The sequence below is a fragment of the Harpegnathos saltator genome, unplaced genomic scaffold (assembly GCF_003227715.2).
Source record: "Harpegnathos saltator strain DR-91 unplaced genomic scaffold, Hsal_v8.6 scaffold406, whole genome shotgun sequence".
NCBI classification, from domain to species: Eukaryota; Metazoa; Arthropoda; class Insecta; order Hymenoptera; family Formicidae; genus Harpegnathos; species Harpegnathos saltator.
The window spans coordinates 349,819-367,561 of record NW_020230213.1 but is presented as its reverse complement, the minus strand read 5'-3'; the positions used below and the strand labels follow the sequence as shown (position 1 = coordinate 367,561).

The window sequence follows — 17,743 nt, the reverse complement described above, 5'->3', positions numbered from 1 at the left end:
GAACAGTCATTATTTTTCCAAACTTGGCTTCGCTGCCTTCATTTTGGTACGGGCTATAATAGCAATCGTATATTTTAAAAATCTTTCTCATTTTTTTATTTCAGAGTAGTGAGAGGCCCGGAATTATGTCGACATATAAACATAGAGCAAACATAGAGCTCGCAAACGGATAACTGCATTTTTATCTATAATTACAAATTGGGTTGGTTCTTGTGATTCAATAAAATTTATTTTATACTTTGAACATTAATGAATACACTGTGAAAATTTCAAGCTCATTGATCTTATCATTTATATCCTGTTAAAAAAATTCGTAAAAATAGCCTTGAAAACAACCTTCTGCATGTAATCCCCCCCCTTAATTCAGAATCAATTTAAATTCCAGGTTAGCTAATATTTCTTTATTATGTATATCAACTTTCATTAAGATCGAACTTTATTTTATTATTTTCACGCAAAGTTTTATGATAAAAATGAAAAGACACTTTTCGATACCCCTAATAAAATTGATCTATACTGAGCAAAATGCGGACCGAAACCGTTGCTTCTTCTACAACGGCAGATGAAACTACAGCGGAATATTTTTGTCATAACTAACGATAATATAACGATATAATAATAATTGTTAATGTGCTCGTTTAGCCTTTGAATTATATGAAGCAATAGAAATTATTCGGTCAAAGGGCCAAAAGACAGGAGAACGGCTCAGCTGATAATGACTGTCATCTGGACAACAAATACAGATAAAACAAATAACCACGCTAGATATTGACGAGACATGATACTTTTGGTCTGTTTGACGTGTAAACTCTTCTTAATCATTTAAAATACCATTGGCTACGTCTTTTGTCACAAATTTCAAAAGCGTGATAATGACCGTCATCTGGACAATAAATCTCGATAAAACAAATAACCCGCTAGATATTGACGAGACATGACACTTTCGGTTTGTTTGACGTGTAAACTCTTCTTAATCATTTAACGTCTATAACTGATTTTGACAAATTTCAAGAGCAGTTGATCCTCTCGTTGTAACTGCAGTTATACATTATGTGGTACTACGCAGAGAATAATGGGGAGCTTTGCGAAATTTATTCGTCGACATAATTGAATTTAATAGCGTCAAAATGGAGATGTAGACTACGCGATTCGCGCCATTCTCACCTGTGCAGCAGTCCTCGACCGTGCAGAAACGCTCCAGCCCTGGCAACCTGTGCGCCAACGTGCACCAGGTCTCTAGTCACCGGATGATGATTTCCATCGGTAAGATAGACCTTCAAGATCAGCTCGCCGGGAGTGCTCGTGTAAGCCAGCAAGGGACACGAACTGTCCAGGCAAGCGGCCGCCAAAGAGGCGATGTTGGCGTGAACTAATCCGGCCAGTTGCGAGCCCTCCACCACCAAAAGAGAGGCTTGGTAAGCGGACGCCACTTCTGGAATGGACACGATTCGCGATACTATAATTTCAGCGCTCGCTCGTGTTTAGTTTCTCTCTTTCTATCGTTGGGACAGCGAGAGAGAGAGAGAGAGAGAGAGAGAGAGAGAGAGAGGGGGGGGAGGGGGGGAGAGAGAGAGAGAGAGAGAGAGAGAGAGAGAGAGAGAGAGAGAGAGAGAGAGAGAGAACAGTTTGCGCACGAAAATATTTCCAACAGAGTGAATCCATCGCAAAATTCGATTACAAGCTACGCAAATAATCGTTCGGCTTGAATAATATTGCGTTTTCAGAAATTGCGTCGTGAGCATTCAACGTTTCACGCTCGAGTACCGAGCCGACAAATGCTGCTCGGCCCAGTCGTGAAACGCAGGTAGCCGATTGTAGGTACACCGACTTTCTATTTTATCTTGAACAGGTATTCTCACTCGCTGATGTGCACGAACTGTGTCTCCCGTTTCTTCGCACGGAAGATTCAAGTTGCTCTTCGTAATTGATCGATTCGCCGCACATACAATCGTCCATTTATTATAAAACCGAAAATTTCAGCTGAACAAACGCGTCTCTGTATCCTTGGAAGAAATTATAATCGAAAAAAAAATATTTGACTTGCTTTACACACGATATCATGTTTGCAGGCTTGCTACTTAACCCTTTAACGCTTACTGGTAACTATAGTTACCAGAAACGCATTTTTAAGAATTCATAACTTAGTCAAAAAAGGAGATATTTTCGTTTTCTTTGTAAAGGTAAACCATTGTAAAGGTGAATTCTTCTTCTAAAAAATGCTATATAAATTGTATGTAAATTCGGTTTAGTCTGTTTTTAGCTCAATTTTAATGATAACATGTTTTGTCAAATTCCAAGTAGGCATAGTTAGCATTGTTACTAACATCTAGAAGTGCACTATAAATGAATAGATTGGTATCTGTTATAATTTTATACATTTGGAAGCTTTCTCAGATGCAAAATGTGAAATTAAAAGAATAAAGAAATTCAAAATGGCGAATTCAATATGATGGACACGAAAATCAAGAAATCAACCTATCTTCGTGAAACCTGGTGACCTACAGTTTTTTATGTGACGAAAAATGAAGGGACGATTGAATCTATTTAAATGGTGATCAATAAGATATTCTTCTGAAATAGTAAGCTTGACGCTCTGAATGATAAACTTCACTCACAAATATAGTAAGGTTTCAGCTCAAAAATAGTCAAGCTGACTATCAGAGTTATGTCGTATAGATTACCCTTCACTTTTCTCTGCATAGGTTGCTCATTTCGTATATGCTTTTAGGATCCAAGTCGTATTTACCAATAAACAAAAAACGAATGATAAAAAAATTCAAACTAACGAAACCAACAAACAAAAAGCGGAATCTTCATGTACTCATTTATTCAGAAGTAAACGATTGATGCTGATTTTCCGTGTAATTGTTTCGCGGTTTTTCCATCTGGATAACCATCTCTGAGTGTGTCCATGTTTATCACTTTTACCGTTATATTTACAAAAAAAAATACAAATTTATTCGTTCAGAAGTAAACTATTACTTTACATTTTACTTTACATTACTTTACATTGGAAAATTCGTAGTTTTTCGTAGATATAAAATTTTGATATTTTTTTGGTTATCACTACTTATAGTGTCAGTTCAAAAAAGCTCAAATTTTATTCTTAAAACACTTATAAAGAAGTCGGGCGTTAAAGGGTTAAAATCAGATTTCTCCGTTATGACTTCTCAGAAATAAATTCTCTCACCTGTGACTGTCTTTATGATGACTTCCTGCTCCCTCCCGGCTAAATCCAGAGAGCCTTTGTAAACGCGACCAAAAGTGCCCTCCTGCACGAGGCTACGGCAGTACAATGCCGATCTTGAGACAGCGAGTGCTCTAGCCTTCTCGCACGGATCGGTCGACTAAAAATCGATAAGACACTCTCAGGTGTGTTCTCCCACGGAGATTTATGTAATACTGATAAGAATAATAAATCGAGTCTCCAGTAACTTTTTATTTCAAGCGTGATCTTTCGATAATACGTGCTAATGAGTACGTATCTAAAGAGACACAGCTATCTCTTAAGATACACCACGTAGAGACGTCGAACTAATTATTGCACCAATCGCGATTGGTTCAACATAAAATATATTAGATTTAGTAGTTAATTCTGATTTTTTGGTTATTAATTGACTTTTTTGGTTTTTCTGGTTTTTTGGTTAAAGTAGTTAATTCTTTACATAGCTCAAAGCAAAATTTGAAATTGAAATATTCTCCCGCTCTTTTGCGGTTTTAAAGCATTGACATTTAACTTTCCAAAATGACATATGGTTTGGCGTTTGATGCACATAACCACAAATAATCAGTAGTGTTCACGATGGCTATGAACAAAGAGCGTATTCGATACGCGATGCATTTCGCACTTCATTTAAGTAAAAACGCTTCTGAAGCAGCCGAAATAATTTTTGTTTATGCCGAAAATGCTATGACCGATCGCACGTGCCGAAATTGGTTTGAACGTTTTCAAAGTAGTGATTTTGACCTTCACGATCAACCATGTCCCGGTCAGCCAGCAAAATTTGAAGACGAGGAGTTGCAAAATCTGCTGAATGAAAATATGGCACAAACAACAAGAACTTGCAGCAAAGATGGAGTAAAGCGGAAAGTTATTTATGATCGTTTACATCTTATGGGAAACATACAGAAAGAAGGGAAGTGGGTTTTACACGAGCTAACCATTGACAACAAAAATCGCTGATTGATCGCTGCGTTACTTTGCCAGATAATAAAAAAAATTTTTTTGCACAAAATCGTAATAGATGATGAGAAATGAATTATGTATGAAAATCCTAAACGCAAAATATCATAGGTAGATCCTGATTAACCAACAATGTCGATAGTAAAACTTAAACGTTTCGGAAAAGAAGTTCTCTGCATTGAGAAAAAATTATATTACAATTAAACAAATATTTGTTCGAATACGACTGTGAATACATTTATTTAAATTAAACAATTATTTTCCGAAATTCAGGAAAAAAGTTTACATTCAGAGAACCTCTGTATTTCATTTATGATATTAGTCGTTTCGAACAGTTGTATTCGAACAAATATTTGTTTCATTTTAGTACAATTTTTTCTCAGTGTGTATATGGTGGGACCATAAGTGTATACTGTACTATGAGTCATACTCTTAAAACCATTAAAACAGAGATTTACCAAGAATAATTGATACGTTTGAGCGATGCAATTGAGAGGGAAAGGCCATTTACTGGATAAGACAGCCGTTGAGTCATCCTGCTGCACGACAATGCTAAACCGCATACAGCAGGAGCCATACAAAGGAAACCATCTCATATTTGGGCGTATTCTCCAGACTTGGCTCCATCAGATTTTCACTTGTTTCGATCGATGCAACACGCGGCTCTGTCTGATACATATTTTTCGATACTTGGCGACGTACGAAATTTCATCGACGACTTTACAGCCTCAAAGCCACCGAGCTTCTATCGCGATGAGATTCGGCAACTGTCCGATTAATGGCGTAAATCCATCGATAAGTTCAACGGAGAATATTTCATTGGTTAATCTTGTTCTATTGATATTTAAATAAAGATTGAAAATTATCGAAAATCGGAAACAATGAACACTGCTAGACCTAACACATAGCGCAAAGTCTCAATCCGTCTTGGGACAGATCGGCAAGGAGGAGGGATCGTGAACCGGGGAAAATAATTTTTTCGGGAACAAAACCGGAAGATGTGGAGAGCGGAGGGTAGAATTACACGTGTGTAATTAGTGGGCTTTAAATCTCGCTGTTTCTCCCTCTCCCTTTCTTCTTGCTCCCGAAAGCGGAGAGGGAGATAAACCCTCCAATTATTTATATGTCGTAGTTAACAACTCGAGCTCTCGTTTAAATTCTCGATCGGGCGCGGGCGCGAGTCTGCATAATTCATAACGGCCGAAAAAAAGAAAATCCATCAGGCGGAGATTCATTAAAAAGGCATTTGTCGCGTGTAAGGTGACGCCGACGAGACCCCCCGACGTCGGTCCTCCGGGGACGCGCAGGGAAGAAGCCTCCCCACGGGCGTCGTTATGGCATCGCCGCGCGCGCGGCCCTCTTTGTTCGCCAGGCGGATTTTCCATTGGTCCCGACGTAGAGCGCGAGGAAGCTACGCGACGCGCGCGCGCGCGCGCGCGTACGGGAGGGGTGACTATTCATTAATTTCAATTTTCCGGAGTTTTGCCTTCGGCCCCAACCCCGCTCTCCATTTGGACAAACGCACACGCGCGCGGGCAGACGCCCACGCACAGACAGGAGGAGACCGACGAGGTGGTGGCGACGGGATACGGGGGGGTGCCGCGGCGGGGGCGGGCGGAGGTGTGCGGAAAAAAAGGAAAGGAAACGGCGGAAAACCAGTTCGGAACACGTCGATGCGACCGCGCCGCGAAATTACCGGCTGGTGTATTGGATTCAGGAAGGGTTGCGCCAGGGCGCGGGGCGAGGGGTGTTCGGATATATACGAATGGACGGCGCGGCGCGCCGCGCGGCGTTCGGACCGGTTGGCCTCGGAAATTATTTACGAAATTCCCGGATAGCGCGCGCGGCGTGGGATGCCCGGTGAAAATGCAAACACCGCGGCTAATTCCGCGGCTTATCGAGGTCTGTGATTATTGCAGAGGCGAATTGTGTCGGCGCGCCTGGCGAACGTTGTTTTCGCGCGAACGACGGGGAAGCCCGGATCCGGACGGACGCGATTCGTCGATTTCGCTTTCTCTCGCGGTTATATTTTTCCCCTTTTTTTTTCCCGCGGCTCGATCCTCGTCTCTCCCTGAGCGCGCGCGCGTGTGTTTTTTTTGTTTCCCGATGAAAACGTGATGAGCGAGGTGGAAATTGCCGCTGCGACCGGGGACCGCTCGACGCGCCGAAGGTGCGAATAGAATCCGGACTGGCGTAACGAAGCTATAAATATAAATTGCCTTAAGAATTAACGTCTCGTCTGGTTTCCGATTGTCGTAAACTCGCCGGCGTAATTAAACCGCGGGCGCCGCTACGAAATTATTTCTGATTAAATTTTACATTTCTTTTCCCTTTTCTCTCCCGCCCAGCCTGCTTTTCCTCTTCGTCGCTCGGCCGACGCAACAAGCGCGGCCGATCCGGCGCGAGTGACTCCCGATGCGCTCCAACTTTGCAGGAACCGTTTGAATTTAGGAAATGTAAAAATTGAAGCGACTCGCGCGATCCGTTCGGCTCGCATCGCGCATCACTTATTTGTCCGTCCCGACGGAAAATTATTATGATAGAAGATATGCGCGCGCCCGGAATATCCTAAACTTTTCATAACAATCTAATAATGGATATTACTCCGCTGTTTACATTACGAAATCAAAATCGAAGTATCGAACGTGTAGTGCCGAGGACAGGCATTTCTAGCTCATCCGCCACGGAGCGGCAATTTGATTTATTTACTGAAAGGCTCTCGTCAAACATCACGTTCGTTCGTCCGCTCGTTCGCTCGTCCGTTCGTCCGTTCGTTCGTTCGTTCGTTCGTTCGTTCGTTCGTTCGCCCGCACCTCGTTGAAGGCGCTCTAAAAGCTTCGTTTCCAGACTACCGTGTTCGACATGCCCAGGGTGACGCGCACTTTTAATTCGACTTTGTCGATTTAATAATACAGTTTCCCGTCTCACTCGATTAAGAGTCGCTCAGGCCGAGAGACGGTGACGCGGGTGTGACGGCTAGGGCAGGGGGCGCGGGTTAGGCAGAGGAGGCACGGTAGCGAGAATTAATTAAATCGAAGAATCGGCCTGCGTAAGCCCGGCGACTAATAACGCCACGACACGGCGGCCCGACACATCGCAGCGTAATTGCCAATTCAACGAGGCGATCGCGCGACGCGGCGCCTCCACGTTTTGCGCTGCCGCTCGCGCTATCTTATGCCAAACGATCCGAGACCGGCGCCGTTTTTAATCCGCCGTTTAATCGTCTCCGTCGTCTGCCGTTCTCCGGGGCGCCACGTCGCTCCGGGGGCGTCATTTACGCAAACTGCTTAATATTGCTCGGTGCCCCCGCTGCCAAAGCGCCGCGCTTCGCGTTCGCTCGGGGCTAATGTGAACTTTCCGGGAAACTAGTTTTGCGGAATCTCGAATCGGGAGTGCGAAGCGCTTCGATTGATTTCGCGTCGCACGATGCGGATATCTCTTCGTTCGCCGGCGTTGTGGCACATCGTGGCTCCTTGGCCGCTCCGAGAGAGAGAGAGAGGGGGGGAGGGAGAAATGTAAAGACATTTTTGACACTACGGTATTTTGGAAACGAACTTGAAACATCCCGAGCAAAAGATTGCTGGAGACATCCTTATGAAGCATAAGGCCTCGATCAGGTTGAAAATAAGATGCCCTAAAAAGGGATGTCTCATTATTACAACATCAGGCCCCGACATGGTTTTTTTAGGGATACTTTGGATTTTATGAAATAAGGCTTTGATAAGAAAAATTGAGGGCCTTAGAAAAATTTTTTTAGGGATGTCTTAAATTTAATAAACAAGGCTGTGATAGGGAAAGCTGAGAAAGGGCTTAGAAGGATTTTTCAGGGATGCTTTAGATTTTACGAAATAATGCTTTAACATGGAAAACTGATGTGAGCTTTAGAAGGATCTTTTAAGGATGCTTTAGATGTACAAAACCACGTTTTGTTATAGAAAATTAATAAGATCTGAAGCGTGTAATAAAATTGTCATGGTTTAGTATTGTTTTAGTAGGTACGCTTTATCTAGTTCTTTTAAAGATTTTTTAATTATACTGCAATTAAAAATCAATTTTATTAGTTTTATTAATTGTCATATTCATTAGTCTCTTCCAAGGATTTTTCTAGTATTGCTTTTGTTTTGAAATTCAGCAATCTTTAATAGAAACAGTAGCAGGATTTTTATATGTAAGGAATGTTATATATGTAAAAAATGCTATATTTTTAAAACAAAAATTTCTTGTTATATATTAACAAGGTTATAAAGAAATAAAGAAATTACAGACTAAATTTCTTGGAATGAAGAGAACGAATATTTTTACTCAAGCAAATAATAATAAAATAATAATAAAAATATTTCTTTATAAGGCCCTATTAATATTGCTTTAATTAATAAAGCAGTTGATATTATTTTATAACGCCTTTATAATATTGCCTTATAAGGACCCGTTAAACCAGGGGTTCCCAATTGGGGTTGATCGCACTCTCTGGGGGGGGGGGTGCGAGGGAAAGTGATTGTAATTAACAATGATTAGGATGAATTCTGGAATAATCCTGCATTTTGACCATCGAATTAAAAAAAAAATATTAAAATTATATATTTTTTACATATCTGTACTTATATATTCATTACGTATCACTATGCGAAACTTGATACTATGGATAATAATTTTATAATAATAAAATGATAGTTAATTTCTATAAAACAATACTGTGTAATAATAAATTATTATAAATTAACTTCTTACCCTAACAACTAATTTTTACCATAAAACATACGAACAATTTCTTTTTGTAGGGGATGCGAAGGCCAATAAATTTTTAGGGGTGCCAAAATATAAAAAGAGGGTTGAGAAACCCTTTGTTACACATTTTGTAGGCTCCTTGTCTTTTTATCCCTACTAGGGCCCGATTAATGGTAGAGAAAAATAATCAGGCCCCTACCAGAGCCCTGTTAATTTTTCTATTCGGGATAGCCGGCGAGCGAAATTTCCGCGAAGGGAAGGCGCGCGGTCGTACGCGTGCGAGCGCAAACTCAGTCGTCCGCGCGAGAGGAAAAAAATTGCACTCTTCGGGGTTAATCTCCCCATGGTAATACACGTCGGCGAATAACTGTTCGCCGCTACGTCGGGCAAGTGTGAAGCGCGAGGATCAGATAGAACATCGGCAAATATACGCTCGGCTATCTCGGCCGCTGCCATCGCGCCGAAGTACGCCCAACTTTTACGAGGAAAAAAACGGCTATTGGCGTCCGGACAGACCATGCGGAAAATGCCGGGTCGCCGGGCCATTTCGCCGTTTCCCTGCGCTTGCGGCGGCCCGCTCGCGCAGAAATCCACGCGGTACGGCGGAGAAGAACAGAGCGAGAGAGCGAGCGAGCGAACGAGGGACAGAGAGAGAGAGAGAGAGAGAGAGAGAGAGAGAGGGAGGAAGGCAAGGATCCAGGAGGACATGTTTGTCCTCGTGCCGAAGATCGTTTCCCCGATAGACAGCGTCAGGTAATGGCTTCCCCGGCAATGGGATCTCAAGCGTATCGTTTTACAGGATGGGGTAAGACGTCGCTGGATTACGTCAGTCGGTTGGTCCGAGAGGGACCCGGGTTGCCTCGGCGGCGGAGAGGCTAAGTTTTCACGGAGGTTGATGGTTACATCAATCGGTTAGTGTACGTGCTTGCGTGTACATACGCGTGAGCAACTGCCTCGTTGTGTACATACGCTTACACGTGTATGTGTGTGTGTGTGTGTGTGTGCGTGCGCATATTTTATACGTACGTGTGTACATATGTATGCGCGAAGAGCCGGCGCGCGCGAGGATCTCTATGTGTGTTCACAGGGTTGGTTGCGTTGGAGACTGAGCGTCGCGTCGGAGGGTTGAGACACATACGCGTATACCCGGTAAATTGATCCAAGATCAAAGCCGAAACAATCACAGAACCCACTTTCAACCGCTCACTTCTCCGTCCTCTTTCTCACTCTCTCTCACTCTCTCTCTCTCTCTCTCTCTCTCTCTCTCTCTCCCCCTCCCTCCGCAGCTTGCACGCTCTCTGTCCCCCCGACGTCGTCGATCCCCGTCATATCGCGTCTCCTTTTCGCGCGCGCCTGAGAAGGGCGAGCGTCGGCGACGGCGTTTCTGTTACCGTGTGCGTGTGTATGCGCAACCCCTGCCGACACGCTCTCCCCCTCTCTCACCCTCTCACGTGGCCGACAAAGTGCAGGTGGTATCCGGTATCCGTTTCTTTTCCCGGGGAAATTAATGCAAAACGCTTGTTCCGACGAGAGCGAACGGCGCGGCGCGCGCGGGCGGGTCGCGCGGAAACGCGATCTCATATTTATTCGACATTTTCGCGCGACTCTCCCCTTCTCGTGCCTCTCTCTCTCTCTCTCTCTCTCTCTCTCTCTCTCTCTCTCTCTTTGACTGCGCACTTCGCGGGAAGATACTTCAGGGGATGCGGAGTAATAGCGGCGGGTAATAGCGCGCGCATAAAACGGTAGTTAAAACGACGCGACCGGCCGTGACACGGCCGACGATTGCGTGCGCGGCCGGTTATTGAATTCAACCTTTACCGTTTGCGGCCGGCTCGTAAATACTGCGCCGACGTATGTATAAACGTGGCGTTTCGCGGTGCCCGCGACGGTGCTTGCGAATTGGTTTATCTTCCCATAAAGATGGCCGTATAAATCGCGTTAGCTGCCCCGCTCACACGCCAACGTTCGCCTGCTCCGCTATCTTTTTTTTTTTCACTCAAGCGACGATTGATCTTTCTCTTCCTGCGCTTGTTCCGCTAACACGCGTGATTTACCGCGTCCGCAGTATACCGTGTAAACGATACGTGCGCGGGCTAAGATGGAGAGGGACGTTTCGCAGAGAGAGAGAGAGAGAGAGAGAGAGAGAGAGAGAGAGAGAGAGAGAGAGAGAGAGAGAGAGAGAGAGGGAGAGAGAGAGAGAGATAAATGCAACTCTTAAAGCGCGCTTTTTTACTCCGATTATTCGGCCGTTTGTCGCGCCAACTTGTCAAAGTTTCACACCCGTTAGCGCGTAAATCGTAAAGGCGGAAGACATCGATTTTTACCGAGAAAAAGGGACGGGAGAAAGGAGGAGAAAACACACGGCGATTCGCCGAAGAACGGACTCGACCGAGCAATCGATCGAGCCGCGAAACATCTCGTTCCGCCGTGCGCGGGCTCAAAGCGGCCAAAGGGATGGAAAACGCGGCCGGCAGCCGCGGGTGTGTCAAAGCGACGATAGGAACGAACGAGGAGGGATCCCCGCGCTTGCAGCGCAGAAATCGACGGCACGCTCGAGGAGACGGAAGTCGGAGCGAAAAAGGCACTACACGCGTAGAGCTTTCCCGCGTCCCGCGCCCCGCTGCGCCTCTCGCCGTCGGATGGGGTGGACGCGGAGCTTGTAGGTCGGTGGGTTTAGAATCGCTGAATAAAGAGCCGAAGGGCTGGAAAGGGTTGGGCGCGCCAAAGTTGTCCGTGGAAAGCGGCTCGCTCGGCCGCAAACTCGATAAAGTTGCGAGGCACAGCACTCGTTGTGTATACGAGACGAGACGGAGCGGGACGCGGGATGAGACAGGAGGAGGAGTCGTCTCGCACTGTTTCCGCTTCCGGTAGTCGATGGCAGACGCGGAGTTCGCGATAGCGCCGGCGTGTGGAAGGAGGCGACCGGCGAGGAAATCGGATTTCCTGACGCGCAATACGAATTTCGCGTCCGTCCTCGAGTCTGTTTCACGGGCTGTTTCGTCGCGATTAGAAAAAACCGCGGCGACGGTGAAGCAAACTCTCTGTCGCGCGCGCGGTTTATCGTCCCGAGCTGACGGATGCTGCCCTTATCGAGCGACCCTCCCGGTTTCTCGGATTTCTCTTGTCGCGCGTGAGCGCAAGCTTGCGTTCCAACGACAACCCGAGCAAAAAAGATTGTTAGGACCATCCTCATGAAGGCCCTCATAAGGCCCTGATAAGGCTGAAAGTAAGATGCCCTGAAGGAGGATGATGCCTTATTATTACCACATCAGGCCCCGAGATAGATCTTTTAGGGATACCTTAGATTTTGCGAAATAAGGCTTTGATAAGGAAAACTGACGAGGGCCTTGAAAAGATTTATCAGGGGTCTTAGATTTAGTAAATAAGGCTATGATAGGGAAAGCTGAGAAAGTCCTTAGAAGAATTTTTTAGGGATGCCTTAGATTTTACGAAATAATTCTTTAACATGGAAAACTGATGTAGGCTTTAGGAGGATATTTTAAGAGAGGATGTTTTAGATGTACAAAATCGAGTTTTGTTATAGAAAATTAATAAAATCTGAAGCGCGTAACAAAATTGTCATAATTTAGTATTGTTTTAGTAGGTACGCTCTCTCTCTCTCTCTCTCTCTCTCTCTCTCTCTCTCTCTCTACTTGATTCTCTTAAAGATTTTTTAATTATACCAAACAAGCAATTAAAAGCAAACTTTATTAGTTTTATTAGTTGCCATATTCATTAGTCTCTTTCAAGGATTTTTCTAGTATTGCCTTCGTTTTGAAATGCAGCAAACTTTAATAAAAACAGTAGCAAGATTTTTATACACAAAGAATGCTATATTTTATTGTAAAGTATGATATATTTTTAAAATAAAAAATTCTTGTTGTATACTAACAACGTTATAAAGAAATAAGGAAATTGCAATCTAAATTTCTTGGAATGAAAAGAACGAATATTTTTACTCAAGCAATGATAAAAATATTTCGATTCGCAATTGCAAGAATGAATGTCTCACTCAAATTTAGAATGGATTTTAATTCCATATCTTAACGTTACTCTATGAAGCCCTCTTATTATAATAATATTGCCTCATAAAGCCCTTGTTAATATTTCCTTATAAAGCCCTATTAATATGGCCTTATAAGGCCCTATTGATATTACCCTGTAAGAACCTGTTGAACCATTTGTTACACATTTTGTAGAGCCCTCCCGACTAGAAATTTTGATCAGGTTCACCTAACATTGATAAGGACCTAATAGAGTGAATGAAAGGTAATCCTAAGTAAGTCGGTCCTTACAATAGGACTTTATAAAGTTATAATGATGGGTCCACATTAGGACCTCAATGTACCAACCTAGTGTATGATATAATATGGTTCAGTTAATCAGGTCCTTGTCGGGATCTTATTCATTGTACCTAATATGATTTGCATTATCAAGTTTTAACAAAACAATTTTTGGGTGTCATTTCCAAATATAAAGATGTATGCATTGAAAAAACATTTCAGATCACTTGAATATATTTGTAAAATGTTATAGAAACTATCCTTTTTTTAGCAGTCAATAAATAGTTGTAAAATTAACGTGACATGCAACTTTTCTCTTTAACACTACTTTATGTCTTGTTACCTTGTGATACTTTATGATCTTATGATATTAATTTTATGTTTCTTTTCCGAAACATTTTACAAGTATGTCCCAGCGATCTAAAATATTATTTCATGCAAATATCTTTTTATTTGGAGATGATATGAAAGAATTCTCAGCGTGTCATTTCTTATTTCTAATGTCATCCAATATAGCCGTGGCGAGCAATCAGGAGCCATAATTTGAAAAAAAAACGTAATAAGGATTCCATAAAGTATCTCAATAAGGACCTGACTATAAATCCTTACTAAGGTCCTGATATCCACGCTGCGTTACATGACTTACTAGGATTACCCGATAGTATTACCTTATTGGGACCTGATGTCCAAATGAAGTTAACCTGATCAGGACCATGGAATAAATTTCTAGTCGGGCTTATCTTTCTATCCCTACTAGGGCTCTATTAATGTTAGAGAAAAATAATCAGGCCCTTACCAGAGTCCTATTAATTTCTCTACTCGGGAATTTTACCGCTAAATCTTGCGCGTGAAAATTCTCGCGAGATGAAGTTCGCCTTTCGAAACGCTTAGATTCCAGTCTCGAAAGTTTCGCTTATCCATATCCCTCGGATCCCCTCCGTGCATTTATATCCCCTCCGTGAATTATATTACGTTATCAAGCTGACCAACTGACATTAGTGCTTGTATTATTGACATGATAAACCGCATCAATTGTGCTCACTTGCGACTGACAAGCACGAAGCGCGAACTCGCACTTGATATTCCTCCCGCCTTCGGAGTGAGCCATCGCGACACTCGTCGACGTCCGCAGAATCGTCTCATCGCATACCTGACTGAGATGCGTAACGTGGCTGGCCGCGTAGTAACTCGCTCTGGAACCGCATGGCCTCGCGTACAGTGGCTCGAGGTCGGCGATGGTGGCGTAACTTCCGGAATTCGCGCTTCCGGGCCGTGGGTCGACCCTAACTAAGACGGAACTTCTGGCCAGGCCGCCGGTGTCGGCCGCGGAGTAACTGCAGCAGGGCAGAGTTTTCCTGAAAGGACGAAAGGATCTCTGCAGCACTCGCGATTGTTACACCTGGCTTAATTATCGTTACAATGGCGCCGCGGGCCGCGCCGCACCGTGAAAGCGGGTGAGCTCGAGTAATTGTCACGGAGCCGCGGATCCAGCACCGCAACGAGAGACGATTTTGCTGAAACAAATTTTAACACGCTACGTCGGAGTCTCTCCGCCTGCAAATCCGAGACTTCCTCGTCGATTTTGGGACGTTACGGAGAGGATTACTTTTGCCGAGGTCTCGGTGCGGTAGAGCGCATTAAAGTAAAACGAAGAGAGTAGGAGAAGGAAATAGAGAGATAGACGGAAAGAGAGAGAGAGAGAGAGAGAGAGAGAGAGAGAGAGAGAGAGAGGGTGGAGGGAGGGAGGGAGAAAAAAGGGATATACGTGTCTCTCGGCATTCGCGACTATCGGTTACCCCGCTTGTTACATTATCGTCGATCTCCGACGTGGTTATTTCACTCTGCGAAACGCAGTTACGGCTGCCTCATTCCGCAACGTTAAAGCGACGTAAAAGCAAACGTCCACTGCAACTCTCTCTCTCTCTCTCTCTCTCTCTCTCTCTCTCTCTTTTAATTTTCTCCAAGTATAATTCACATTCGCAGGGGTGTAGCGTTCAAGAAACTTTATCTGCCGAGTCAAAAAGCGCACGACGCGGCACCGCTGCCTTAACCGTTTTAATTTAGTCAACGGGGACACACACACCAGAATCACCGTGCATAATAGGCGCTTTTAGCAACCTTTCGTTCCCGCGAGGCTACTCGCTCGTAATACGTCCGGTGTGTGGTACACTCGGTTCAAATTATAATGTCGTTTACGGGAGATAGACGGTCGCGCTTTACAAAGTCCGCGCGGCAAATATACCCCCCGTCACCCCCCCCCTCCCCGGCAAAGGGTACAAGGCAAAAGTGGGAAGAACGGTGTATTATCATATTTCAGAAGTGTACTTCACTCCGTTCCCTGTATATAACCCTCAACCTGGAATTATCTTCGACAAGAAGTTCCTCGAGTACTCTCTATCTCTAGGAGGATTTACATCTCGTCCTGGATGCACTCCCGAGAAGCTCAAAATAATCCTATCCCCCTCCCCTTTCTCCGCCTCCTTTCTCCTTTCCCCCTTTCGCTTTCTCTCTTTCTTTCTCTATCCATCTTTCTCTTTCCGCCGCGGCCGACTCGCGACAAAGAAGCGCATCGGTTCGATTCAAACTCGAAGAGAGTTTTCTACCTTCGACTCAGCTATAATTAACTCGCAAATGCGAGCATGTACGCCTCTCTCTCTCTCTCTCTCTCTCTCTCTCTCTGCGCTCCACGTCCGTTGATTTAGCTTTACGACCGTGTACTTTTTGCGGCGCATTGTTTTCAAAGCGACGGCGAGCGGAGGAGAGTAAAAGAGAGAGAGAGAGGACGGGGCCTCGCACGATGACTGAAAAATACCGGGCCGAGAAATAGAAGAGCGGATATTTTTAGCGATTTATTGGCCGTTTCGTGCATGTAAATCTGCCGTCGAACGTATTCGCTAAAAAGACGAACGGCGGAAAAACGCGTACCGCCATCGATTTCAAATATCCAACGCGCCCGCCCGTGCCCGTTTATTTTTACGCGACCCTTACGGAAACGTTCCGTCGCGGCAGATCGACTTCCGGCGAATCTGTCTGCGCCTGTAAAACGGCGCCCTCGCCAGAACAGAAACGTTAAAGTGTCGTTCGGGAAAGTAATATCACTTTTGTAACTCGCGAGCAAGTATTTGCGCTGAAATTTCCATAGATCGGGAATTTATGGCGGGAGATCGAGGACGTGTCAGCCGCCGGCATTATCATCTCGGAGAAAGAGAGAGAGAGAGAGAGAGAGAGAGAGAGAGAGAGAGAGAGAGAGAGAGAGAGGGGAGAGAGAGAGAGAGAGAGAGAGAGAGAGAGAGAGAGAGAGAGAGAGAGAGAGAGAGAGAGAGAGAGAGAGAGAGAGAGAGCGGAGAGTCCGCGCGGACCAAGTTTTATTATAATCTGATAAAGTTTAAGCTCTGTACGCCTGACGGGCCGTCCTCTTACCTCGGCGTCTTTTACGCGGCAGCGGCGCAAAGCAACATAGATCCGCACGGATCTCGCATCAAATTGTAAATGAATTCCTCCAAAAAACGAAAATCTTATATTTACAGCCTCTTGAAGCTCGCGGCCCCAAAGGCACTCTTATGCAGACGACGCGACATCTATGAATAATATCTTCAACGCGAGCTGAATGTCCCAATAATTGTCTCGATTAATTGTCATCGGATCTGCAAATCCATTCACTTGTTGTTTAACTTGTTGCGCAATAAACTGTCGCGTCGCTTCGGTCATTTCCAAGCAAATATATTACACGATTGTGTACAGAATGTAGCACGACAAAAGTCCCAGATATTCCAACTTTTCGATGAAATCGACTTTGCGCGCTTGGTTTGCTGCGTATATCATCAACTTGTATACAAGGTGTAACATCAAAATCTCTTCTGCAAAGGTATGAATCAACCAGAAACGCAGTATAAATATTGATTGCGAACACTTAATCGGCGACAACTATCAAGTGACATATTTTTGGTACATCATACTCTTGTATTTTGACGTCTCTTTTACCGAAAATAAGGCTTGATAGTTGTTTGACATTCATCACTTTTTTTGTTTGATTTGAAAAAATTGGAAACTAAAATTCATGAAATGCTTCTTACAACTTATGGTGAGCTCTTATCGAGCTTCATCGTATTCCAACTGTAAGTTTTGGTTTCAACGATTCAAAAGTGATGATTTCGATTTAAGGAGACTGGAGGGTCAGATTACTGAAAAATCGTGCTTGTTTTTGATAATATTTTGTGACGAGCTGAATAAATGTGCAAGAATGAAAATTTTTGACATATTTATATAACATATGAAGAGTAGAAAAATTTTGTTTATCAACAAATACTCATATAAATATACGTCCACTTAAATTTCAAACGCGTTTCTCTCGAAATTTTATTGTTCAACTTTTGCAATGATTTTTCCGAAACTAAGCTTCGTATCGATTTGAAATTTTAAAGCAATAATATTTGTTCATCTGGCTCTCAGATGAACCATGGACAATTACGTCAAAATATTTCATTTCGAAATATTAATTTTTTTACTGCAAAAGAACTGAAAAATTTGGATTTTTTCCTAATAATAGCTGCCA

The 17,743-nt window shown here is 43.8% G+C and overlaps 1 protein-coding gene and 1 long non-coding RNA gene across 4 annotated transcripts in view; one reads left to right on the top strand and one right to left on the bottom strand.

Annotated features, from left to right (window-relative positions):
• The window catches only part of LOC105186818 (tyrosine-protein kinase Drl), a 152,445-nt gene that overhangs the window by 3,200 nt on the left and 131,502 nt on the right, over positions 1-17,743 (bottom strand). For all 3 annotated transcript variants that reach the window (XM_011147293.3, XM_025301268.1, XM_025301267.1), the window contains 3 exons: positions 14,342-14,546; positions 3,191-3,347; positions 1,165-1,432 (listed from right to left, as the gene is read on the bottom strand). In XM_011147293.3, the coding sequence (XP_011145595.1) occupies positions 1,165-1,432; positions 3,191-3,347; positions 14,342-14,546 (630 nt within the window). The remainder of the gene's footprint in view (positions 1-1,164; positions 1,433-3,190; positions 3,348-14,341; positions 14,547-17,743) is intronic.
• Positions 1-17,743, top strand: part of LOC105186819 (uncharacterized) — an 86,489-nt gene that overhangs the window by 63,836 nt on the left and 4,910 nt on the right. The gene's annotated exons all lie outside the window — the stretch shown is intronic.